General features: G+C 48.4%; 1 protein-coding gene across 2 annotated transcripts in view; it reads right to left on the bottom strand.

Moving 5' to 3' along the window:
- Window positions 1–25,772, bottom strand: part of nlrc3 (NLR family CARD domain containing 3) — a 36,429-nt gene that overhangs the window by 6,558 nt on the left and 4,099 nt on the right. The window contains exons 2-15 of one of the 2 annotated variants that reach the window (XM_033040716.1): window positions 19,809–20,030; window positions 16,736–16,996; window positions 13,778–15,533; window positions 10,862–10,948; window positions 10,087–10,170; window positions 9,924–10,007; window positions 8,352–8,435; window positions 7,592–7,675; window positions 7,193–7,276; window positions 5,476–5,559; window positions 4,882–4,965; window positions 3,802–3,885; window positions 2,495–2,578; window positions 1,967–2,050 (exon numbers count right to left, since the gene is read on the bottom strand). In XM_033040716.1, coding sequence (XP_032896607.1) covers window positions 1,967–2,050; window positions 2,495–2,578; window positions 3,802–3,885; window positions 4,882–4,965; window positions 5,476–5,559; window positions 7,193–7,276; window positions 7,592–7,675; window positions 8,352–8,435; window positions 9,924–10,007; window positions 10,087–10,170; window positions 10,862–10,948; window positions 13,778–15,533; window positions 16,736–16,996; window positions 19,809–19,815 — 2,951 coding nt within the window. In that variant the 5' untranslated portion in view covers window positions 19,816–20,030. The remainder of the gene's footprint in view (window positions 1–1,966; window positions 2,051–2,494; window positions 2,579–3,801; window positions 3,886–4,881; window positions 4,966–5,475; window positions 5,560–7,192; window positions 7,277–7,591; window positions 7,676–8,351; window positions 8,436–9,923; window positions 10,008–10,086; window positions 10,171–10,861; window positions 10,949–13,777; window positions 15,534–16,735; window positions 16,997–19,808; window positions 20,031–25,772) is intronic. The other variant, XM_033040715.1, reaches the window with a different exon arrangement.

Raw genomic sequence — 25,772 nt, 5'->3', positions numbered from 1 at the left:
AGTAAAGACAGAATTCAATACAAAACACAGTATGAGGCAATTAATGCACAGATGAAAAGGGACGGGGACGTGGGGCTAAGGATAGGCAGAGGTGAAGAGATGGGTCTTGAGGCGGGACTGGAAGATGGTGAGGGACACGGAATTGCGGATCAGTTGGGGGAGGGAGTTCCAGAGCCTGGGAGCTGCCCTGGAGAAGGCTCTGTCCCCAAAACTGCGGAGGTTGGACTTGTGGATGGAGAGGAGACCGGCTGATGTGGATCTGAGGGACCGTGAGGGTTGGTAGGGGGAGAGGAGGTCAGTGAGATATGGGGGGGCCAGATGGTGGAGGGCTTTGTAGGTGAGGACCAGGATTTTGTAGGTGATCCGGTGGGAGATGGGAAGCCAGTGAAGTTTTTTGAGGACTGGAGTGATGTGATGCCAGGATTTGGTGTGGGTGATGAGTCGGGCGGCTGCGTTCTGGACCAGTTGGAGTCGGTTGATGTAGGTGGAGCTGATGCCAAGGAGAAGTGAGTTGCAGTCCAGTCGGGAGGAGATGAAGGCATGGATGAGTCTTTCAGCAGCGGGCGGTGTGAGAGAGGGTCTGAGTTTGGCGATGTTGCGGAGATGAAAGAAGGAGGTTTTAATGACATGGCGGATGTGAGGCTCAAGCGAGAGGGTGGAATCAAAGATCACGCCAAGGTTGCGGGCCTGGGGAGATGGGGAGACATGGTGAAGAATGTCAGTTGTCGCTCTGTATGTGAGGCTGCCGGGCGGGTGATACCAGAGCACTGGACCAAAATGCCCAGAGTGAGTTGGTTGTTGCAGCGAGGGCGGTGGAAGCGAGCCAAAGGGCTGGCGAGATCTTTCAGCGTGAGTTGAGTGAGAGCCGCGGCGGTGGCCGGACTCAGACTACAGGGCTGTATGTACTCTGCAGTGGGACTGTCTGTCTGGCATCTTCCCTCCGTCCCCAATGCCAATGTAAACAACCCCTCACTGACACAGTCTAGGGTTTATTCCACACACGCAGAATTCCCAGCGGGGGAGTCGGGCGAGCAAGGCTGGTCACACACACATTAGAGGTGTAGAGATGAGAGGGAGATGACACCGCCCCAGGGCTCGGTAACAGGCGGCCAGGCAACTCCAAACTCAGGTTCCTGGACTTTCAATCACTTACACCTTCAACTCCCTCTTGAATTTACCTTACTTTCTATCTTTTTTTTGGACTGAAAATTTAGGTCGCTGTGCCTCACGGTCACCCCGACTAGCACAGAAAATTTCAGCTCAATAATCGGCCGTTTTCCATGTTTTTAACGGGTGTGAAAGTGCGTGTTTTCCCATTCACTAACATGTACCGGAAGTGACATATGTCCTCCAGTTAAATTTTGCGGTCACGTGAGTGGGGATCTACGCTCATTTGACCTTTGGTGAAATCACCCTATTGGCTATTGTCTATTGTTTGGAATTCTCCACCAAGGGCTGTGAAGGCTCGGTTGCTGCATACAATAAAGATAGAGATTGCCACATTTATTTAGGGGATGGGTACACAGGGTAGACAGTCAAAGGTTTTCTCCCAGGGTGGAAATGTTAAAGACCAGAGGGCATAATTTTAAGATAAGAGGTGCAAAGTTTAATGGAGATGCGTGGGGCAGGTTTTATTTTATAAAGGGTGGTGGGTGGAGGCAGATACAAGAGCAGTATTTATGAGGCTTTTGGATGGGCACATGGATTTGCACGGAATGGGATATGGATCATGTGAAGGCAGAGGAGATTAGTTTAACGGCATCAGTTCGGCATGAACAGAGTGGGCCGAAGGGCCTGTTCCTGCGCTGTCCTGTTCTATGAGGGATATGGAGTGTGTGTGGGAAGTAGCACTGCGTAAATCAGCCAAATTGTAGAGCAACTGAGTGGGGAATGACCTCCACCACCTGCTTCCAATGATCTTACATTCATGTACATTGTTTGAGATGAACAAACTGTTGAGACTTACTACAAGGAGGTCAGCACGGAGTTACATTTCAGTGCAGCAGACAGAGCGATGATCCCTTCGTCTCCAATGCTGTTTTCCTGAAGACTGGAAGGTAAACAAGGCATGACAATCTTCAAACACCCATTTATGTTAATCCTACCTTAACCCCATTTTTTTTTAAATTCTCCCCTCAAATTCATCATTATACCCCAGATTCCACCCACTCATCTATACTCCCAACACCCAATTAATCTACAAATCCGCATGTGTTTGGGATGTGGGAGAACACCCATGCGGTCACAGGGAGAACGTGGAAACTTCACACAGACAGCACCCACGTTCAGGATTCAGCATTGTGAAGTTGCAGCTCTACCAGCTGTGTCGAAAGTGGGGGAATAGAGAGGGAGTGGGAGGGGAGGAGAGAGGATAGAGGGGGATGGGATTGTGAAGGGACTGGATTGAAGGGGGGGAGAGGAGGGGTGGAGAGGGGGAAGAATGGAAAGCAGGGGTTGAAGGGAGGGAGAGGGGATGAGGGGAGTGGGTACTTACTCAAGGCTGGTGATGCTGTGATTGTAATGTAGTGCTTGAGCCAGTGCTTTGGCCGAGTTTGGGCTGATGAAGTTCCACTGCAGACTGAGAGAAGGTGGACACACGTTAGTGATTGCCCGCATCTCACACACACACACCCCACAACTTGTTCAGTCTGAAGAAGGGTCCCGACATGAAACGTTGCCTATCCGCTCCTCCACAGATACTATCTGACCCACTGAGTTCCTCCAGCACTGTGTGGATTCCAGCGTCTGCAGTTCCTCGTGTCTACACAACCCGTTCCCTGGGTTTGTGCCCCCAGCCTCGAGGACAGGAGGAAGTGGTTTATTGGTGCCCCGTCTTCACCTTTACACGATGAACTCTCTGCCCTGTATCGAGACGTACGTGGGGTCAGAAAGTCTCCTACGTACATCTCCCACAGGCTGCAGCATAAACAAACCTGACACCAAGGGGGCAGCACAACAGGGCACCCACCCCTGGCCCCACCACAACCCCCAGCACAAAGGATAGGGAGATGAACGTCCGAGTGGCCAGGGGGTCGGGGGATGATGGGCAATGGTCCAGTGGACAGGTGAACGAACAGGGGAAGTGCCTTCTTCATCAGCAGAACCAGCTGTGTGTCCACTTTCAGGGAGCTATGGGCTTGAACTACGGACTACGTTTCTGTTCATCAATATTACTTTAGTTTAGTTCAGTTTATTGTCACATGCACCGAGGTACAGTGAAAAGTTTTTGTTGCATGCTAACCAGTCAGCAGAAAGACTATACCTGATTACATTGTTGCCCGACCACTTACTGTGTATGCCTTACCCCTATTTAACCTCCTAAAATACATCACTTACACTTGTCGGGATTAAACTCCATCTGCCCAACTTTCCATCTTATCCATGGCCTTTTGTAAGCTTCCTCATTATCCACAGCACCACTAACCCTTGCATCATCCCTATATCTATGAATCATAACTCGTTGGTTGTAGGTGTAGGTCCTGGAAGGGGGCCTAACGCTGGAACCCACACAGTGCTGGAGGACCTCAGCGGGTCAGGCAGTATCTGTGGAGGGAATGGACAGGCGACATACGGGGGATCATTCTACGTGGGAGATGGTCACCGCTCCTCCGCCAGCATTTCCAATGTCCCAGCAATGATGGCCTGGAGCGAGCCTCCACTCCCAACCAGAAACGTCACCCATCCACATTCTCCACAGATGCTGCCTGACCCGCTGAGTCACTCCAGCACCTTGTGTCCTCCACCCTGAGGATCTGCTGCAGTGTCCCAGCGACACACTGGACGGGGACAATGACAACTTACTGCAGGGAGGTGAGGGTCTGGTTCTCCTGGATAGCGGAGGCAATGGCTGCCGTCCCTTCGTCGTGCAGCAGGTTCGCCGTTAGACTGAAAATGAGGAACACAAACACTGAGGGATGCTGCCAGCGGAACAGTGTCAACTGGGGAGGGGGTCACAGCCTGCTGTGTGGGGGAGGGGGGGGGGGGGAACGGGAGGGACGGACACGTCATGGAGAACAAACTGAGAGCAGAACTGTTCTCCTTTGTACAAAACACAAAGTGCTGGAGAAACTTGGCAGATCAGGCAGCATCTGTGGCGGGAATGGACAGTCGAGGTTTCAGGTTGGAACCATTCTTCAGACTGATGGAGGAGAGGCGAGAAGCCTGCAAACAAAGAGGTGGGGGTTTTCTCCCCATTACTCCATCAGTCTAGCAAAAGGTCCCGACCGGAAACATCGTTGGTCGAATCCTTCCACAGACCCGCCGAGTTTCTCCAGCAGTTTGTGTTTGCTCAAGATTTCAACATCTGCTGTTCCTTGTGCTCTCTTTGAGTCCAGTTTAAATGGATCACATATTTGAGGTGAGGGGCCAGAATCACTTTCTCCCAAATATTCAGGATGGTGTTAAATGTCCTTGTTCCCAACACGGACCAGGATTATTCCAAATATTGGTGTGAGATGTGTGTTTGTCACTGGATGATTCCTGGACATGCCAATGAGGGATGATCTTATAGAAGTGTACAAAATCGTGAGATGAATAGATCGGGTAAACGCCCAGAGTAGGGTAATCGAGAATCAGAGGACATAGGTTTAGGTGAGTGGGAAAAGATTTAATAGGAATCTGAGGGGTAACTTTTTTCCGTAAAGGGTAATGGGTGTATGGAACGAGCTGCCAGAGGAGGTAGTTGAGGCAGGTACTATGGCAACGTTTACGAGACATTTACACGGGTACATGGATAGGGCAGATTTAGAGGGATATGGACCAAACGCAAGTGGGACTAGTATAGATCGGACACGTTGGTTGGTGTGGGCAAGTTGGGCCGATGGACCTGTTTCCACAATGTATGACTCTATCTTTGAAGACAGACTCCTGGTCAAGACTTACTCCAGGCTCCTCAGCACCTTGTTTACACGCAGGGCTTTTGCAATTTCCTTCGCGCCGTTCAAGCTGATAGAATTCTCTCGCAGACTGGAAATGGAAACACAGTTTAATAAAATTACTTCTCCCTGTCCCCTCGCAGTCGTGGAGTCACGCAGCAAGAAATAGGCCCTTCGGTCCTTCCAGCCTGTGCCGGCCATCAAGCAATCATCTGCACCAATCCTACAGCAACCTCCTTTTATACTTCTCTCACTCCCATTAACTCTCCCCAGACCACACCATTCACTAATTTACACCAGCCAATGAACCGACAGATCTGTTTGTCCATGGGATCTGGGAGAACAAGCAAACCCCACGTAGACAGTACCGGAGGTGAGGAATATTTACTGAACCCCCACTCTCCCGGTTTGTGTATTGCACGCCACACGCTTTGCTCCCGGCAACAGCTACACGGAGCATCCCCCAACACTACACCAGTCACTCTGCCACAGCCAGCCACGTCAGGTCACTTCCACCGGCCCATGCACAAGGGAGGGAGGGAGGGAGGGAGGGGCGAGAAGCACGAGTGCCCAACAGGAGCACCAGGGGCTGGAGCCTTACTTCAGGTCGGTTAGGCCTTCATTGATTGTGAGAGCTGCAGTCAGGGCGGTGGCACCGATGTTACTGATGGAGTTACTCTGGAGACTGGAGGAAGGAAGAACACACGAGTCAAGCCTGGTCGATCGATGTTAGTTACACAATAATCAATTAACGCATGGGATATTCAGGGGTAGGAGGGATCGGAATCACGTGCAGACGAGGTTAGTTTATCTTGACATCATGTTCGGTACGGAGATTGTGGGCCAAAGGGCAGTACTGTGCTTTGTTCTATGTTTCTGTGAAGAATTCTCACAGGAAACAGACTGCTGGTCCTTGAGACACAAAGCAACTGCAGATGCTGGAATCTTCAGCAAAACACAAAGTTTTGGAGGAACTCGGTGGGTCAGAAGAAGAGTCCCAACCAGAAAGGTCGTCTGTCCATTCCCTTCACGAATGCCCCCTGACCCGCTGAGTTCCTCCAGCACTTTGTGTTTCATTGTCTCTGAGCTCAGAGTCATGAAGGGCAAGAAGTTTTAATCAGTTAAACAGCGAGACTCTCTGTTAAGGGCCTGTCCCACTTTGGTGCTATTTGCGCGTCATTTACGCGGCATCATTTACGCGTCACGACGGGCGAATGGCGTGCATTGTGCGCGCGTGGTAACGTCGGCAGTGACGCGAGGTGGCGCGCAGCCCCCCAGGATTTTGGGATTCACAAAATCTTTGCGCGCCACCTGCATGATCCGCAAATGACGGCCAAGTGGGACAGGCTCTTTACTCAGACGTTAGAGAGTAAACAAAGCAGGAAAGGTGTGCATGAGCGGTAACAAGTTGACAAGTGGGAACCAAGGGGATCACAGAAAGTTCAGAGAAGTTCAGAAAAAAGGAAACAAGAGGCCAAAATGGGTAGAGAAATAAGCGTGGCAAACAGTCATGAAATAGTCTAAAATCTTCGAGAGGCACATGAAGAGTAAATGGGCTGCAGGATCGGGTGAATGGAACTGAGGGAGATCTCATCATGGAGGCTCAGGTAGTCAGGTTTCGTACGTCAATCTAGAGATGGTGCTGATATTCTGGAAGGCTGGCTGGAAGTGGGGAATTTTCCTGGCACAGATAAGATGCGCCCTAGGTTGGTGAGGGGGAAAAAACGAGATCGTGGCCATAAACATGGTATCCGAGGGCTGAAAACTGTGTTACATTCATCAAGGGTGTAGGGAAAAGTCCAGCAACCATGATCAGTCCTTATAACCTGGGGAGAATGCTGGAAGCAACTATCAGGAGAGCATCAGCAGTCAGCGACTGGAATGGTTTATGAGAGAGGGCCGGGAAGGACTTGTTAAAGATTAATTGTGAACTTGATGGCGCTTCTGATAAAGCAATAGGTTAGTTGAGGGGAAATTCAGTTGATGTGGTGTATATATAGTTACAAAAGGTTTTTGATAGAGAGTTACATGGTAGGTCATTGAATATTACGGTCAGCATGGAAGGCTGGCAAATAACAGACGGCACTGAAGGTCAGGATCGAACCCGGGTCTCTAGAGCTGCACAGCAACACCATCACCAGTGCTCCATCACATGGGGATCTCAGGAAGACTGAGTTAGAGCTGGGGCAGAGGCACGGGGGAACAGGGAAACTCCCCCCCCTTCATCGCACCCTCCTCCTGCAGCCGTTCCTAGAATGAACCCCCTGCCCTAACATCCAGCAGCAGATGCCGATGGGAGGACACAGCTCAGCACTTACTTGAGTGTGGAGAGGTTTCTGTTTACTTTCAGGGCTTCAGCTATGGCACTGGCTCCAATATCACCGATACAATTACCGCACAGGCTGCAAAACAAGGCACAAGTCAGCACCACCATCTAACCTGGGCTCCACCACCCACCTGGGCTCAGCGACTGCTGATGGAGGGAGCTGGGTGGCTGGGGGGCGGGGAGAGGGGGGGGGGGGGGGGGGGCTGGGGTGGCTGGCGGTGATTGGGTGGTGAGGAGATGGGGAAGGGAGTGACTGGGTGGCGAGGGTTCTGGGCAGGTTGACCAAGGTGGGAGTAGCCCAGGCATTAGTGTCCTCCCCGCCTGGTGTTAGTGTTGGTGTTCAGCCCCCGGTCAGTATCAGCGGGCAACCCCAGTGCCCGCGGGTAGTTACTTGAGCTCCTTCAGGCTGTCATTATGTTTCAGGGCGCTGGCGATTCGCTTGGCTCCTTCGTGGTTGATGGAATTCTTCTGAAGGCTGGAATGAAGAGCGAGACATTTGATTTCTGCAGTTCATTCGGAGGACCTGGTTTTAGATTTTAGTTTTTAATTTTAGAGATACTGCGTAAAATCTGGCCCTCTGGCCCACTGGGTCCACTCCAACCATCGATCAACCATAAAATACTAGTTCTTTGTTATCCCACTTTCTTATCCACTCCCTACACACTAGGGGGGAATTTACAGAGGCCAATTAACCTACAAACCTCCCACATCCCAAAGTCTTTGGGATATGGGAGGAAACCGGTGCAACCGGAGAAAACCCATGCAGTCACAGGGAGAACGTGCAAACTCCACACAGAGCGCACACGAGGTAAGGATTGAAGCCAGGTCCCTGGTGTTGCCAGTCATACCAGCATTTGTTGCGTGTGTGGCTTCGGAAGGGTGGGTTACAAAGCTGCCTGGTTCCTGAGCCCCTCACCATCTGGCCTCCAGGTTGGTGGCAGGGTGGGGTTACAAAGAGGAGTTGCTTCTGTTCAGCATACCTCTCCCTGGAGGCGGGAGAACTGCTTCACGCAACCACGAGAATTTCCGTTTCATTCTCTGCACTTCAGCCATGGCCTTCCTATCGCAACCAGGAGAACCCGAGCCTGCAGACCCCACCCACGGGAGCAGTTCAGAGCCAGCAGCGATGTGTCACTGGATGGAGTGCTTACTTCAGCACAGTCAGCTTCCGATTGACATGAAGAGCTTCGGCAGTGAACTTCGCTCCCTCTTCACCCACAAAGTTATTCTGAAAGCTGCAGGGAAACAAAGCCAGATATTAGAAGTAGCAGCCGGGGCCCTGATACCTGCTCCACACCCAACGGGATTAGGTCCTATAACAAAGAGAGGGTCAAGCATTGTCTGCGGGTGAGAAACTGTTGGGGTATCAGGTCATGGATCCTTCCTCAACACTGTGAGAGGGAGAGACAGAGGCAAAGCAGCAACAAGATGGGCCAAAGGGCCTGTTTCCTGCTCTACTATTCTGTCCTCTAGTGGTCCTGCCATGGGGAAAAGACTGACCATTCATCTTATTAATACCTGTCATGATTTTATATATCTTTGTAAGACCTCTAATTATCATTTCCATTTTCTCAGCCTCCCACACTCCAGGGAAAGCAGTTCCAGCCTACCCAGTCTCTCAATAGACAATAGACAGTAGACCAAAGGGTGCAGGAGTAGGCCATTCGGCCCTTCGAGCCAGCACCACCATTCAATATGATCATGGCTAATCATCCATAATCAGTACCACGTTCTCACCATTTCCCTTGACTCTGCTATCTTTAAGAGCTCTATCTAACTCTTTCTTGAAAGCATCCAGAGAACCAGGCTCCACCGCCGTCTGAGGCAGAGAATTCCACAGACTCACAACTCTGTGTGAAAAAGTATTTCCTCATCTCCGTTCTAAATGGCCAACCCCTTATTCTCCTTACAACTTGAGCCCTGACCGTGGGTGCCACAGGGTGGGTGTCACAGGGTGGGTGCTGATCATGATTACTGGGTGCCATGGAGTGGGTGCTGAGCCTCAGATGCTCACAATCTACCTCAGTGATCTGAGGGAGAGGGATCTGTGTAATATTTCCAATATGCTGACGATGCTAAGCGGGGGGGAAGCGTGGGCTGAACTTGCACCAAGAGGCATGGGGGGGGGGGGGGCTTGGACAAGCTGAGTGACTGGGCAGCAACCAAGTTGGTAGAGTAAAATGGAAGATGGAGTGTTTTTATACATGGTGAGAAATGATGGAAACTTGAGTAAAATACTAAGTGCCGGAGTAACTCAGCATATCAGGCAGCATCTGTGGAGGGCATGGAAAGGTGACGTTTAGGTGAGATTTTGTTTTAAGACAAAGAGGACATTGCCATTTCTTGCAAGGGGCTTCAATGCAAGAATAAAGATAAATGAAAAGAAACAGGAAATGCTGGAAACATTCAGCAGGTCAGACAGAATTTGTAGAACATAGAACACAGAACAGTACAGCACAGGGACAGGCCCTTTGGCCCACAATCCCTCAGTCAGGGCTGCGCAGACAGACTATCTGGCAACACAAACCACACCCTGTACATGAGCCAGAGAGCTCAGCCACACACAGGAAGCTGCACTAACTGAGCACATCATTCATTCTTCCTCAGGCCCGTCCCCACTCTCCCATCTTCCCAACCCTCCCTTCTTCCTCCCCTACCATTCCCTGTCCACAGAGACACTGAGTCCCTGTCCACTGGGTCCCCCTCCCCACTGAGTCACTTACTTCAGCGAGACGAGGCCCTGGTTTATCTTCAAGGCATCCGCAAATGCTTTGGCTCCTTTGGGGCCTATTGAGTTGCTCCGGAGGCTGTGGGGGAACAGAGAGCAGTTGAGGCGTGGTGGGAGGGGAGGGAAGTGGCAGAACACACAGTGGTAGAAGTACTCACTCCAAGGCAGACAGGGTGCGGTTCACCATCAGCGAACGAGCGATTGCCTTTGCCCCCTTGTTGCTGATCAGGTTTTCAGCCAAGCTGCTCAAAACAACATCCAGAGGTCGGGTTAGAGAAAGCACGCTGGCTGGCACCCTGCAAAGCAGAGACCAGGCAACACCCATTCCAGCCCAGTGCCAGTGCACACCAGTGGCACTGGCCTGCATCCTCCCAACCAGTGCCACTGGCCTACTCCATGCCAGTGCAGTGCCACACTCTTCTGCCTGTGCCCACAGCCACCCCAGCCCGGTGCCCATGCCCAATGCCTACCATCCCAACACTGTTATTCCAGCCCGGTGGCATGACCTCGCTTTCTCCCAGCCCAGAGCCAACATCCATCACCCCCCAAATCCCGTGCACTGCCCACTGCCAGCCCATCCCCACAGGGGGGAGTTGGCGTAGAAGTTTTACTAAGGATAACATGGTCAGGCTGTATATACTCCTGAAGGCTGACCATTACTGGAAGCGCCAACTATTGTCCCACTCGTGTTCGAGATATTTTGATTGCATTTTTTATTCTTAAACCGACGCTGAGGGCCCCCTTGTGTTGGCTATGACGACCTAGACCCAGCCATGAGTGCACACTAGCTGCAGAAGAAGAGTCCCGACCCACCCAGAGATGCTGCCTGCTTGTGTGTTTTACTCTTGCTGCTGGGATGTTGCAACAGCAGGAATGACTGAAGGTGCCCCAGGCTGCTACCCAACACAGGAAGGCATTAAGAGACGGACATACCTAATCCTTCTGATCTGGCAGTCCTTGGCACTCAGCAGGCTCCCCAGTAGATCCATTACGTTGTCCTTGAACTGGTTGTTTTCCAACCTTTATGAAATAAATCAAATCACTGAGAAGCACTCCTGGCTCCATGAGTGACGGAAAGGAACCGAGCGCTTGGAGAGGTGGCAATTACTGTACGGAGAAGTTACATGTGGGTGTGCCGGCCACATGTGCCAACTATACTAACCTCATTGCTCAGGCTTGGTCAGTAACCGCTGAATCATTTGCTGGTCGTAATACCTCGATGAGAGAGTGCCCACCTCCCCACTCCACTCCCTCAGCCTCTGCATTCCCCATTCCAACCACCCCTATGTGAGAAATCACCTTTAACCTAACACCATTGATTATGGAAGTTCTTCACTCAATACCCTGTTCTAGGTCTCTTGTACTTTTATACCGCCCAACCAAGTCCCCCTCAGCCTTCTTTGTCATGTGGAAAACAAACCGAATCTACCCAGTCTCTCCTCATCATTGAGTCATTCCACCTCCTGGAGAATTTCCGCTGCACTCTCTGCACTTCAGCCATGGCCTTCCTATCGTATGGTGACCAGAATTGCACACAGACCTCTAGCTGTGGCCAGCCCAATGTTTACGCACTCATCCCATCAGTTCCCCTGCTCTTACATTCTATGTCCCGCTAATGAAGCGTGTCCCATCTGCCTTCCTTACTACCTAATAGATTTAATATTGTCATGTGTACTGAGGTACAATTAAAAGCTTTGTTATCCAAACAAATTAGATAATACTATACACAGACACAATCGAGTCAAATTCAAGTACAATAGGTAGAGCAAAGGAGAAGGTACAGCGTGCAGAACACAATTCTCAGCATTGTAGCACATCAGTTTCATTGCTAAAATCCCACATCCGCAATGGGAAGAGGTGAATCGGACATTACCCTGGCTTATGGAAAACCTTGGATGTTCCCCTCGGACCAACTATTCATCATGTCTTTCCTAGCCTTTCAGTCCTTCCAATTACGCCACCTCCTGTTTTCTGGATTAAACTCTATCTGCCATTGCTCTGCCCATCTCACCAACCATTGTGTCTCCTCACTACTCTCCTCACTTTCAACACTGCCGCCTGCATACTTATGAATCTTCTCTTCAATATTCACATCCAGACATGAATGTTTATATTACACAGCAAAGGTCTCAGATCAATTCCTCTGTATACCACTGCTCACAGGCTTCCAATCTTAAAAGCAATCCTCCCCAAATAACCCTCTGCTTCCTATTGACAAACCAAATTTTTGATCCAATTTGCCAACCTGCCCTTGATTCCATGGGGTCTAACATTTTGGACCAGCTTTCCATGTGGGACTTCGTCAAAGGCTTTACTGTCCAATGGCCTATGCACCCAGACACACTTACTCACCTCCTCCAAAGAATCGATCAAATTATTCAGCCAGGATTCCAGTCAATAAAGTAAAGCTAACTATCCCTAATTCACCCCTGCCTCTCTGAGCAGATTAACCCCATTCCTCAAATTGGTTTCCAATATTTCCATTCCACTAATGTCTCAGTCACTGGCCTGAACTAACCTGGCTTATCCCAGCTGCCCTCTTGAAAAGGGGTTATGGACACGAGAGTTTCAGACTCGCAATTATCTGAACTCGCAAGGTTCTTTTATCTGCATATTTTCAAAAAGAAAGGCCTTTTTAATAGCACTTATTTTTGATAGTGCAAGGCAAAAATTCTAAAAGCTATATATTACATTGTTTAATAGAGTATTGTTGCACAAGTGTCAAAATCAATCGCCACCCACAGTGAAACTATCAGCTGTGTTCTTAGAGACAATGGTGCCTGATATCTGCGGGGAGGCTACATGCAAACTATTATCTCCAAGACAGCTTGTCAATTTCCAAAGTAACTTTTAAATGGTTCTCTAGTTGAGCCGATTGAAATCACATTATAACCAATGGCCTGTGCAATACAAACCTTCCTTCAGATCCTCACAGTACAACACTCCTTCAATGAGCCCTCGACAGTACAACACTCAGTGAGACCTCCACAGTACAGCACTCCTTCAATGAGACCTCCACAGTACAGCACTCCTCCAGTGAGACCTCCGCAGTACAACATTCCTTCAGTCAAAAACCTCCACAGTACAACACTCCTTCAGTCACAACTGAGAGGGTTTACTGGAATGCAGCCTGGATTAGAGGGTATAAGCTACAGTATAAGGAGAAGTTGAATAAACTTGGATTGTTTTCTCTGGAGCATCAGAGGCTGTGTGCAGACATGATAGAAGGATATACAATTATAAGCCCCATTGATATGGTAGACAGTCACAACCTTTTTCCCAAGGTGGAAATATCAAAGACTAGAGTGCAAGGAAAAAGGGAAACGTTTAAAGGAGATGTGCAGGGCATGTTTTCTTACACAGAGGGTGTTGGGTGCATGGAATGCACTGCCAAAGGTGGTGGTGGAGGCAGAGGCAGATATGATAGTGGTGTTGAAGAGGTTTTTAGATAGGCAGATGGATATGCAGGGAATGGAGGGATCACGCATAAGCAGAAGGGATTACTTCAGGCAGTGCAGCAATCCCTCTGTACAGTACCCCTGACAGTGCAGCAGTCTGTTTCTCCAGTTACTCAGAGCAGAGAGGTGCTGGAGTAACTCATCAAGTTAGGCAGCATCTCTGGAGAACATGGATAGTGGCGTTTTGGAATGGGACCCTTCTTCAGACTTTGTGTCCTTTTGTATATACCAGCATCTGCAGTTCCTTGTTTCTACATATAACGTAGATCAGTACATGCATATCCATCTGCCTATTCATAAGCCTGTTAAACGTCAGTATTGCATCTGCCTCCACCACCGCCCCTGGCAGCATTTTCCAGGCCCCCACCACTCTCTGTTTAAAAGCCTGTACCTGAGGTTGTGGCAGTAGAGGAGGCGGGGGAGCAAGCTCTTGAAGATGTTGTAGCTGAGGCAGTTGGAGAGGTTGGTCTCCTCCATGCACTCCTCAGAGACCTGCAGGAGGTAGGCGAGAGCCGAGCAGTTGACGGGCGTGAGTTTCCCGGCCAGGTTGCCTTCCCGCAGCGCGTCCGCCACCCCTTTGGCGATGTCGGTGTGCCGCAGCTCGTGCAGGCAGTGCATGATGTTGACGGTCCTGGAGGAGATGACATAGTCGGTGTTGAGGCAGCCTTGCAGGTGATGCGCCGCCTGGGTGCGGTAGCTGTGGTGCTCGTCCTTGGTGAGGAGCAGGCCCTGCAGCAACCTGTTCACCTCCGGTGAGAGGAGGCCCGAGAGGAAGCGCACAAAGATGTCCAGGTGACCGTCCTCGGACTGCAGCGACTTGCTCACCGCGTTCTTAAAGTGATTGTGGAAGCCGATCTTGGGCCAAGACATAGTGCTCTCAGTGAACAGGTCAAAGATGGCCCTTTTGGCAGCTGTGTAATAGTAGGTGGCGGCCAGGTACTCCTGCAAGGTGTTGTGTATAAAATAGTAAACTGTACAGATATTGGACTCATCCTTGGCAAAGATCTTAGTGCACAAGCTTCCCTGTAGTGATGAGAGGTCAATGCCATATGCCTTCATGTCCTGCTCGTAGAAAACAAACTTGCGTTTGATTAACCCATAAAATGCCAGCCTGCTCAGGCTAGAAATCAGTTTCTTGTTGTTGCTGAAGGCTTGTTCAATCTTTAGTGGCTCCTGCTCCTTTTCCTGCCAATCCCCATTGAGAACCATTTTGAAGAAATAGGTGTAGATTTCCGTCATAGTCTGTGGGAAGTTGCCAGCCTTGTGACCATCAATGTTGCTTCTGAGGTAGTATGCGAGGGAGAGGCCAATCATCAGAGAGAAGGAAGGCACGGAGCACATGATGTTGAGTGACTTATGGGCCTTTATGTGCGAAAAGACCCGCGTGGCGATGGACCTCTCTTCAAAGACTGTCTCCAAGAAGTCTTTCATCTCACCTTCCTCGAATCCCCTGAGTTCCGTCATTCTGTCCACGAGACCGGCTGGGATCTGGCTGGCTGCGCTAGGACGCGAGGTGATCCAGACCGTTGCCTGGGAGAAGATGTTGCCCCGTATTATGTTGGTGATCAGGTTGTCAATTTGGATGTCTTTCTTTGGGTCAGTGCAGATCTGGGAGTTTGAGAACTCCAGTGGATACCTGAACTCGTCCAGCCCATCGAAGACCAGCACCACCTTTGCCGACCCGTTCAGGATATGGTTGGTTTCGGCAATGTGGGGAAAGGTCAACTTGACCAACTTTTCTGCTGATATCCTTTCAAAGGTGTTGAGCTCTCGAAACATGAAGGGGAATATGAAGGTGACGTCTCTGTACAACTCTCCCTTCAACCACTTGTACACCAGGATCTTTACCAACGTACTCTTACCAATTCCAGCCACTCCAACGGTCACCGAAATCCGCGGGGGGATGCTGACTTTCGACAAGGGGAGAAAGAGCCGGTCCAGAGGCGTGTGCCTTGAGCTGCTACTCATACCCCTGATGGCCTCTATCTGCATGACATCATGCTCCTTCTGTTGGACGTCTGTCAGCCCGTCGATCAGCAGCAGGTTTGTAAGTCGGTCCAGGGACGGCTTTGCACACAGGGCCGTGATTTCATTCCCACTTGCAAACCTGCCGTGCAGGACCTCCATGTGCTTCTGTATCATTGGCTCTTTAAACAAGAACAAAAGAGATTGAGATGAGGTTCAGGTTTTTTATTGTCACATGTATTGAGGTACAGTGAAACTTTTTGTTTTGCATGCTATCCAAACAGATCAGATAACAGTATACATGAAATACAATCAAGTCAAACTCAAGTACAATAGGCAGAGCAAAGAGAAAGGTACAGGGTGCAGAATACAGTTCAGGGCATTTTTGCGCATCAGTTCCATACACTGTGGATTGAACAACACAAGAAAATAAGAAAGTATAGTTTCAAGGTAAGGGACTGGTGATACAAAACCGAGATGCAAGAAAAACACAGAATGCTGGACTAACTCAGCAGGTCCGGTAAAATCTGTGAAGAAAATGGTCAGGTGACGTTACAGGTCCGATATTCCCAGCCTGAAACATTGCATATCTATTTCCCGACCTGCAAAGTCGCCTGTCCATTCTCTCCACAGGTGCTGCCTGATCCACTGTTCCTCCAGCACTTGTGTTTGGCTCAGGATTCCAGCATCTGCTGATCCTTGTGTCTCCAGTTACGTAGGGATTTCTTCCTGCAGAGGTGGTAAACCTCTAGAACTCTGTCCCAGAGAGCGCTGGATCCTAGCTCAATAGATATATGTAAAGATGAGGCAAGATATACAGTATTTTTGAGAGATTGAGGACTATGGGGATTTGGTGCAGAGGTCAGACTAAATGGTGGAACAGGCTTGAGAGGCCAAGCTCTTTTTAAAAACCAACGCCAGTGACAATCACAAGCATGCTGGTTCGTTCTTTCTGCCAGTGATTTATACTGCAGTCCAATTAACCCCAGCTTGTGGAGGGTGGGTGGTTGGTTGCAGATCTGTTCAGTTTAGTTTATTGTCACGTGTACCGACGTACAGTGAAAACCTTTTGTTGACTGAACTGACTGATCAGATCTGACTGACTGATTAGGCTGGGTAGGCAGTTAGGAGGAAGAAGCAGAGGAGAAGATAAAGGAGGAAAGGAAGAGGCAACCAGCTTTGTTCTGCTTCTGGGAGGGGGGGATGAGCCTGAGATCTCCTTTCACAGAAGACACAAAAAGCTGCAGTAACTCAGAGGGGTCAGATACCATCTCTGGAGAAAAGGAATAGGTGATGTTTCGGGTTGACACCCATCGTCAGACTGAGCCCTAAGGCCCCAGGAGGTCTCAGGAAAAGGGAGTAAACAGTTCACATGAAATCTCACCGTAGAATGTAATTAAAAGATAGAGCTGTGAGTTAGTGGTCTCTATGAAGGTCTGCAAGGACTCAGAGGCTGTGCTTCCTTTCCCAGCGAGGACATCGATCACTGCCTTTGCCTTGTCTGATGGGGCGGTCAGTTCCTGAATCTGATTGACTTCTTCAGTGCTCATCAGATCCTGCCTCTTCATGTAGCGAATTATCGTCTCCAGAAAGGGCCCACTGATGGATTTAACCAGGTGCTTCCGATACCTGTTGATCCAAATACCTGGAAGGCAGACAAGGTACAACTGGGATTGAAAATCCAGATTCACCTTCCATACTCCATATAAAGTTCAACAAGATTAACTACAACCATTTGTGTTACCAGAACACCTTAACATAGCAAAACAGCCAAAGGTCTTTCAAAGAGGCGTTATCACACCAACTGTGGCCCCCCAAGCCACATAAGGATATTGGAGTGATGGCCAAAGGCTTGGTGACGATGTAGGTGTGAAGAACATTGTGAAGAGAGAGGCAGCAGGCGAGGAGGGGTGAGGGCCCAGTACAGCCACCGATAGTCCAACAATTAATTCCGGCTCGTATCGGGGGACAGAGAGTGCCGCACTGAGATCCAGGATTGCGGTAGGCAGGAGGAGATTGCAGGGAAAGGAGTGGATCGAACAACCATAGCTGGAATCGTGTCTCTAATGAGATCAAAACACAAAGTGCTGGAGGAACTCAGCAGGTCTGGCAGCATCTGGGGAGGGAAAGACAGGCAATGCTTCGGGTCAGGACCCTTCTTCAGACTCTGACAGGCGACGTTTCTTGTGCCTCCATGTATCTCATGACATCACACACCAGGACTCAGTGACTATAATAGGAGTTTCACTTTAATGCCTGCCAGCCAGCCATGGCAAGTCATGGTATGACATCCAATACTAGACTACAGTAGGTGTCAGGACACACAGACAGGGACAGTCAGATCTGAGCACTCAAAACCACAAAGGACTAAATTCAGACAGGTCTGGTCTCTCAGTTTGCATCAGTGTTCATTTCCAGCTAATGCTTGCTCAAACTGTCAGCTTCCTCAGTGGGCATCACTCTCTCCTCTCACGACTGACTCCACACGCTCGAGAATAGTGCACCTCTGTCCAGAACTGAGCGGGTCACGGGTACCAGAGGTGCTGCGATTCTGGAGTGGCATTAAAGTGAAGTCCATCAATATGATCACAATTCATTATCCCTATACGGTAACTAGATGAGATCCTAGTGTTCCAGCAGTGTACCATGAGTCAACTCAATCACAGTTGCCCAGGGCTTTACCTCCACTGCCCAGTACATGGGGATTTCACCACACATTGCTCAATCTTCCCATAAACAATTCCTGACAACAGCCCTAATAATTACCAACAATTACCAGTCTGATAAAGGGTCCCAATGTGAAATGTTGCCTATCCATTCCCTCCACGGACGCTGAGCTCCTCCAGCACTTTGTGTTCTGTTCAAGATTCAAACATCTGCAGTTCCTTGTATCACCAATTGTCTTTTACTGTTTTCACCTATGATTCTTCCTTTCCTACCTCTCCAACCTACAGCCACCACCTGCATTGAATAACACATTTATATTATCAACTGACTTATTCTGCTCCTTTTGTTAATTGATACACCAGTGCCCAAGACTCTCCACACAATTCAGACAACGAGTCTGGTGATCAGGTTATGGCTCCCTCTTGCACTAGAATGTCTCTTGGTTTATCAAACAATGCATTCAAGATGCGGTCTGACCAGAGCCATGTATAGCTTGATAGTGGCTTTCCCTGACTTGAACTCTACAGTATTTCAGTGTGATTTACAGTACCACCAGTTCCTCTGGTTGCTGCAGTGCATTGGTTCAGATGCATCCTGTAACATTATTGGAAAGGGGTTAAAATTCTCCCAGTGTCTCAGCCAACATTTCCCACTGCCCTCACCCCCTTACTGCTGTTTGCATCTTGCAGTGTGCAAGTCATCTCCCTTGCTGCTTGCCTTAAAACCAGTAACCACATTTCTGAAACACAATGGCTGCAAAGGCTCTGTGAAGCCTGAGGATGTGGTAAGCCTTTGTACAGATGGATATGTGTTCACGTTAACATCAACTCTCGCCTCTGCTATTCAGTTACCACTGGGAGGTCGCTGGGTTTTTGAGGACATGAAGTAGGGAGAATATTTTACAATGATTTTGTGGGATTGTACATATTGCAGGCCAGGGCAACATGTACTGCCCAAACCTAACTCCTGGAGTGACGGGCACCTGCTGGGTTGACGGGCAACCTCGATGCCACAGTCGGTGTGGTGAAGACCAATGTCGTCTGGTACAACTGTGGCTTTACTGGGCTATTTCAAAGCACATGTAAAATCAACCACATTGTTGAGGGACTGGAGAGAGATGGGCATAGAAACATAGAAACATAGAAAATAGGTGCAAGAGTAGGCCATTCGGCCCCTTGAGCCTGCACCGCCATTCAATATGATCATGGCTGATCATCCAACTCAGTATCCTGTACCTGCCTTCTCTCCATACCCCCTGATCCCTTTAGCCACAAGGGCCACATCTAACTCCCTCTTAAAAATAGCCAATGAACTGTCCTCAACTACCTTCTGTGGCAGAGAATTCCAGAGATTCACCACTCTCTGTGTGAAAAATGTTTTCCTCATCTCGGTCCTAAAAGATTTCCCCCTTATCCTTAAACTGTGACCCCTTGTTCTGGACTTCCCCAACATCGGGAACAATCTTCCTGCATTTAGCCTGTCCAACCCCTTAAGAATTTTGTATGTTTCTATAAGATGGCAGACACAAGGAACTGCAAATGCTGGAATCCTGCATAAAATACAAAGTGCTGCAGTAACTTAGCGGTTCCCGGCAACGTTTCTGGAGAAGTCTGAAGAGCAGTGTCGACCGAAAATGTCGCCTATCCATGTCCTCCAGAGATGCTGCTGGACCCGCTGAGTTACTCTTGCACTTTGTGTTCCGGTTAAGATGGCAGATATTCTCCGTTGGGTAGTGTACCATGTGGGTTTGATGGTCAGTGTTACTACAGTGAACTTGACAGCAGACATACCTTCCATCGTGTCACATAGGCTGCGGCTTGGGGATATGCAGATGGCTTCTTCCAATGTTGTGCAACGTCATCTGTCAACCTTCGTGCTGCTGCTTCTGGTTCGGACAATGTTGACCCTTCCCTGGCACCAGCTCCAACACAGACCATCCGGGAATCACTTGACGTCACAATCTGCACCGCATTGTCCACCGCTGCCATTCAGCTCACCCTTTCTCCATGCTGCTGCAAGACAATGCCAGGTTTTAATTCAATGCACAAAACCATGTCACTTCAGGGTAATTTGTATGATTTTCTTCCAGATCAAGCCTTCATCTCTTCTTCGATAACTGTCAGAGGGGCCAAAGCAAAGCAATTAATTAAGAATCCAGAACTCTGTATCACGCTGAAATATTAACTGTTTTCCTTTCCACAGGGGGTGCCTAGCCTGCTAAATTCTACGAGCATTCTCTACATTTATACATCACTTGCAACAAAAAGCAAGTTGTGCACGGCAAGACCCAATGTTCTTTTTAGTGAGCAAAACACAAAGTCAGACAGCATCTATGGAGGAAATGCACAGGAGACGTGTCGGATCTGGACCCTTCTTCAGATTAACCCAAAACCTTGTCTGTCCAATCCCTCCGCGGACACTGCCTGACCATCTAAGTTCTTCCAACTCTTGGTGTTTTGCTAAAGATTCCAGCATCTGCAATTCCTTGTGTCTTCTCTTTAGTGATATTGCTTGTGGACTGATTGATGTCAGGTTATTGGGGAGATCTCCTCAGCTTCTCAGACAGTGCTGAGCAACACCTACGGTGTGCAGGAGTTGAGAGGCAGGAAACCTCTTCATGATGTGACCGGCTTAACCCTCGTAACTAATAAATACCAATCACATCACTCATCACCTTGATTTTACTTTACTTTACCCAAACTCCCCTTTTAAATTCAACAATCATAAATGATAAAAATATTATTATAAACTCAAGAGTATGAGGGCTTATTCTGCCTAATACTAAAAAAGCTTGGCTGCCTCAAGAATCAATTCTCACTACATTCCCTCCATTACAAGCCCTTCGGTCCTTTGCTCAAGATTCAAGCCATGGTCTCACCAGAGCACTGTACAATTGGAGCAAGATGTCTCTGCTGTGACACAAGGAACCTCGGATGCTGGAACCATCATAATCAAGGACGAATCTCACCTCGGTCACCTCCCCGCTCCCATAAGGCGAGAGGTACAGAAGTGTGAAAACACACACCTCCAGTTTCAGGGACAGTTTCTTACCAGCTGTCATCAGGCAACTGAATCATCCTATCAACAACTAGAGAGCGTCCCTGAGCTACCATCTACCTTACTGGAGACCCTCAGACTAATTTTAAGCAGACTTTACTGGACATTTATCTTGCACTAAATGTTATTCACTTCATCATAAATCTATAGTGTGGATGGTTTCATATAGTTACCCAGAGACTATACAATAGAAACATAGAAACATAGAAAATAGGTGCAGGAGTAGGCCATTCGGCCCTTCGAGCCTGCACCACCATTCAATATGATCATGGCTGATCATCCAACTCAGTATCTTGTACCTGCCTTCTCTCCATACCCCCTGATCCCTTTAGCCACAAGGGCCACACCTAACACCCTCGGCCACATCTAACATAGTAACTTTCATTACTATATAGTAATCATATACTGTATAGTCTTTCCGCTGACTGGTTAGCACGCAACAAAAGCTTTTCACAGTACCTTGGTGCACGTGGCAATAAACTAAACTAAACTAATCTTAAATTAATCACAAAGTGCTGGAGGACTCAGCGGGCCAGGTGGCCTTCCTTCCACAGAGGCTGCCTGATTCACTGAGTTCTTCCTGCAGTGTGTGATTGCCTCTGCTCGTGTATTCAATCCCTTTTTGCAATAAAGGCCAACACACAGATTGTCTTGGGATTGTTCGCTGAAACTGCACATTAACATTCCGTGATTCCTGGGCTCTGCATCCTCAGAACTGGCCAGGAATTGATGCTCCCTGCCGTAATGACATGAGGGGGATTGATCCTTTTCCAATTTCTACCGATTCTCGGACTCCCACAGTTACGTTGTCTACACTTCCGTCCACATGGATCCTTTAAGAACTCTGTTTCAGTTTTGTATTCTCTCATTCCTCAGATAAGGTGACGACAACAATACACAATCCTTTAGGAATGGTCACTCAAGTAACCTACAGTATCTGACCTCAGTGGTCATCTTGCACCCCTCCCGCAATAAACACCAGCATGGTGTTTGCCTTCCTATGCTTGCTGTATCTGCATGTCAACTTTCATTGATGCATGTACAAGGACATCAGAACCCCTTAACACCAATATCTTTCAATCAATAAGCTGGAAAGAGTGCAATGATGATTTACATAGATGTTGCCAGCACTTGAGGGCCGGATCTGTAGAGAATGGTTTGGGAGGCTGTGACTTAATTCCCTAGAGGCTAAGTGGTGATCTTTTCGAGGCGTATAAGATCATGAGGGAACTAGACAAGGTGAATGCACATAGTCTTTTACCCAGAGTAGGAGAATCAAGAACCAGAGAACATAGTTTAAGCTGAGAGTGGGACCTAGGGGGCAACTTTTTCACTCAGAAGGTAGTGAGCTGCCAGAGGAGGTAGTTGAGGCAGGTACTGTAACAGCATTTTAAAGACACTTGGACAGGTACATGGATAGGAAATATTTACAGGGATAGGGGCCAAATGCAGGCAAATGGGACATCTTGATTGGCCTGGACGAGTTGGGCCGAAGGGCCTGTTTCCGTGCTTTATAAACTCTATGACTCTCACAGTTTGGCAGGTATACCACTGTTCCATCCTCGATGTTCCCACCCATTCTTTAAACCTACCGATATTCACCTGAAGCTTCCCTGCATCCATCTCCTAACACACACAGCCATCCTGTGTGGTATTGCCAAGAAACTGAATATATTACACTTGGCCCCTCGTCTTGTTGGTGAACAGCTGCACCCCAGCATTGATCCTTGCAGCACCCACTCGTCACAGCCTCCCAACACAAAACACCCCTTAGTCCCTATTCTGTGTTTACCAAAGGTTAACTAATCCTCAATCTATGCCAGTATATTGGTGTTGGTTTATTATTGTCAAGTGTACCGAGATACAGCGAGAAACCTTGTTTGCATGCAATCCAATAGGCAATAGACAATAGGTGCAGGAGTAGGCCATTCGGCCCTTCGAGTCAGCACCGCCATTTAATGTGATCATGGCTGACCATCCCCAATCAGTACCCCATTCCTGCCTTCTCCCCATATCCCCTGACTCCGCTATTTTTAAGAGCCCTATCTAGCTCTCTCTTGAAAGCATCCAGAGAACCTGCCTCCACCGCTCTCTGAGGCAGAGAATTCCACAGACTCACAACTCTCTGTGAGAAAAAGTGTTTCCTCGTCTCCGTTCAAAATGGCTTACTCCTTATTCTTAAACTGTGGCCCCTGGTTCTGGACTCCCCCAACATCGGGAACATGTTTCCTGCATTTAGCGTGTCCAAACCCTTAACAATCTTATATGTTTCAATGAGATACCCTCTCATCCTTCTAAACTCCAGAGTGCACAAGCCCAGCTGCTCCATTCTCTCAGCATATGACAGTCCCGCCATCCCGGGAATTAACCTTGTAAACCTACGCTGCACTCCCTCAATAGCAAGAATGTCCTTCCTCAAATTAGGGGACCAAAACTGCACACAATACTCGAGGTGTGGTCTCACTAGGGCTCTGTACAACTGCAGAAGGACCTCTTTGCTCCTATATTTGATTCCTCTTGTTATACAGGCCAACAATCCAGTCAAATCATACCATACGTGAGTACATCGGGCAATGCAAAGGAGAAAAGAAACAGCGTGCAGAGTATCGTTTTGCAGTTACTGAGAAAGTGCAGATAAAAAAGTGTAATTGCTACAACATAGTAAATTGGCAGATCGGAAATTCATCCATAGCACACAAAAAGTCAACGCTAACCCTAGGTTGGTTCGGGAGCCTGATAACAGTGGGGAAGAAGCTGTCCTTGCATTATTGCCACTTATTGTATCTGACTGTAGACTGTCATAGCATGCAAGCCTTGCCACAATCGACAGGTGTCTGTGTGGTTGGTCTGGAACTCTAGCTTGGTCTGGAGTTGTCTCTTGGTGTCCCTGGTGGCTTTGCCAAGATCATACCTGGATTCGCTGAGCATATCAGGATCACCAGACTTGAACTTCCCTAGGGAGTGGACCTCCTGGTTCAGCCATGATTTCCAGATGGGGAAACCTCGGATTGAGTTATTTGGCAAGCAATCATCTACACACTTGCCCCAATATTCTATGCTCTAATCTCTTACATGGCACTTTATCGAAGGCAGTCAATCTCTACAGTTCCAAATGCACCACATCCATTATTTCCCTTTCATTTCTTCCACCATTTAGAACACGGAACATATTGAAGGAAGAAAGTAAAGGCCCTTCAGCTAACAATGTATGTGCTGAACATGATGCCAAATTAAAATAATCTCCTTTGCCTGCGCATGAACCATATCCCTCCATTCACTGCAAATCCAAAAGCCTCTTAAATGCCACAATCGCATCTACCTCCAACAGCATCCTTGGCAGCTCGTTGCAAGCACCCACCACTTGCTGTATAAAAAACTTAACCTGCATAAGTCCTTTAGAGTTTGCCCCCCTCATCTTAAGCAGTGCCCTTTAATTTTGACATTTCCACCCTGGGAAAAAAGGTCTGTCTACCGTATCTATGCCTCTCATAATTTTATATGTTTCTATCAGAGACCTCAGGAAAAAATGGTTTGGCCAATTAGGTTAAAGAACTCAGGAAGAACAAGGATGGATCACGATCACATGGAGGATTATTAGTTACTGTGTGATTATCTTTTTGCGCTGTTGTCGATGTGGAAATCTGGTAGAGGGATTCAAACAGGAAGGCATAGCGTCATGGAGTGTGGCAACAGGCCATTCAGCCCATCTGTGCTGATAAGCACACAATCTATACCAATCCCTCTCACACCCATCGGTATCCCACCGATTATTTTTCCACCCACCTGCCTTAGGGGCAGCTTGAAGCAGACAATTAAGCTTCCAATTAGAAGTCTTTGGCAATTGAGAGAAACCCAAAGTGAAAACCCAGGTGAGGACAGGAAGAATATGCAAACCTCACACAAATGGCACCAGAGGTCAGGATCAAATATGGGTCACTGAAGCTGTGCCACCTTGACTTATTTCCCTTATTGCCCTTCCCTTATTTCCAAACCTGTACATCTCAAAGACATTAAGCAGAAGTTATAAATCTGCACCAACACAAAACTGCAGACGTTCTCAGGCAAACAAATAATACTCTTAAAACGTTGATACATTCAAACTTCTTTTGGAATCACTGACTGAATTTCATTGGCTCTAAATATTTCAACATTACTAAAATGTTTTTTAATTAAACACTGCACACATTTGGGGTCATGAACAAGTCTCTAATTAACGTTCTGAGCCCGGAAACCATGAAACCACATGCGTGCTGTTTCAGGGCCTTGCAGACGCACTCTGCGTGGGATATCTGCAATCAGATCAGCAATCCCTCCATTTCTGCATCGGCCTGTCTCTAAATTGTTAATGTAGAATATAAAATGACCTCCGTCTCCTCCCATTCACTCAAATCATCTTTGGTCCCTAGAGCATTGCACTAAATATCCTGAGCACTCCATTAGGCATGGCACAGGTTAGGTTCAGAGCTTCTGCTACCCAATGAAAAACAAGGAGGTTGCACCTTTCATACGGTGAGGACTCCTCAAAGTATATAGTCATACCGTTTGGAAACAGGCCCTTCAGCCCAACTTGCCCATGCCGGCCAACATTTCCCGGCTACACTAGTTCCACCTGCCTGTGCTTGGTCCATACCCCTACAAACTTGTCCTATCCATGTACCTGTCTAACTTTCTTAAATGATGAGATAATCCCAGCCGCA

The sequence above is a fragment of the Amblyraja radiata genome, chromosome 22 (genome assembly GCF_010909765.2).
Source record: "Amblyraja radiata isolate CabotCenter1 chromosome 22, sAmbRad1.1.pri, whole genome shotgun sequence".
Taxonomy (NCBI): domain Eukaryota; kingdom Metazoa; phylum Chordata; class Chondrichthyes; order Rajiformes; family Rajidae; genus Amblyraja; species Amblyraja radiata.
The sequence above is the reverse complement of the archived record's forward strand: the minus strand, read 5'-3'. Positions and strand labels throughout refer to the sequence as shown.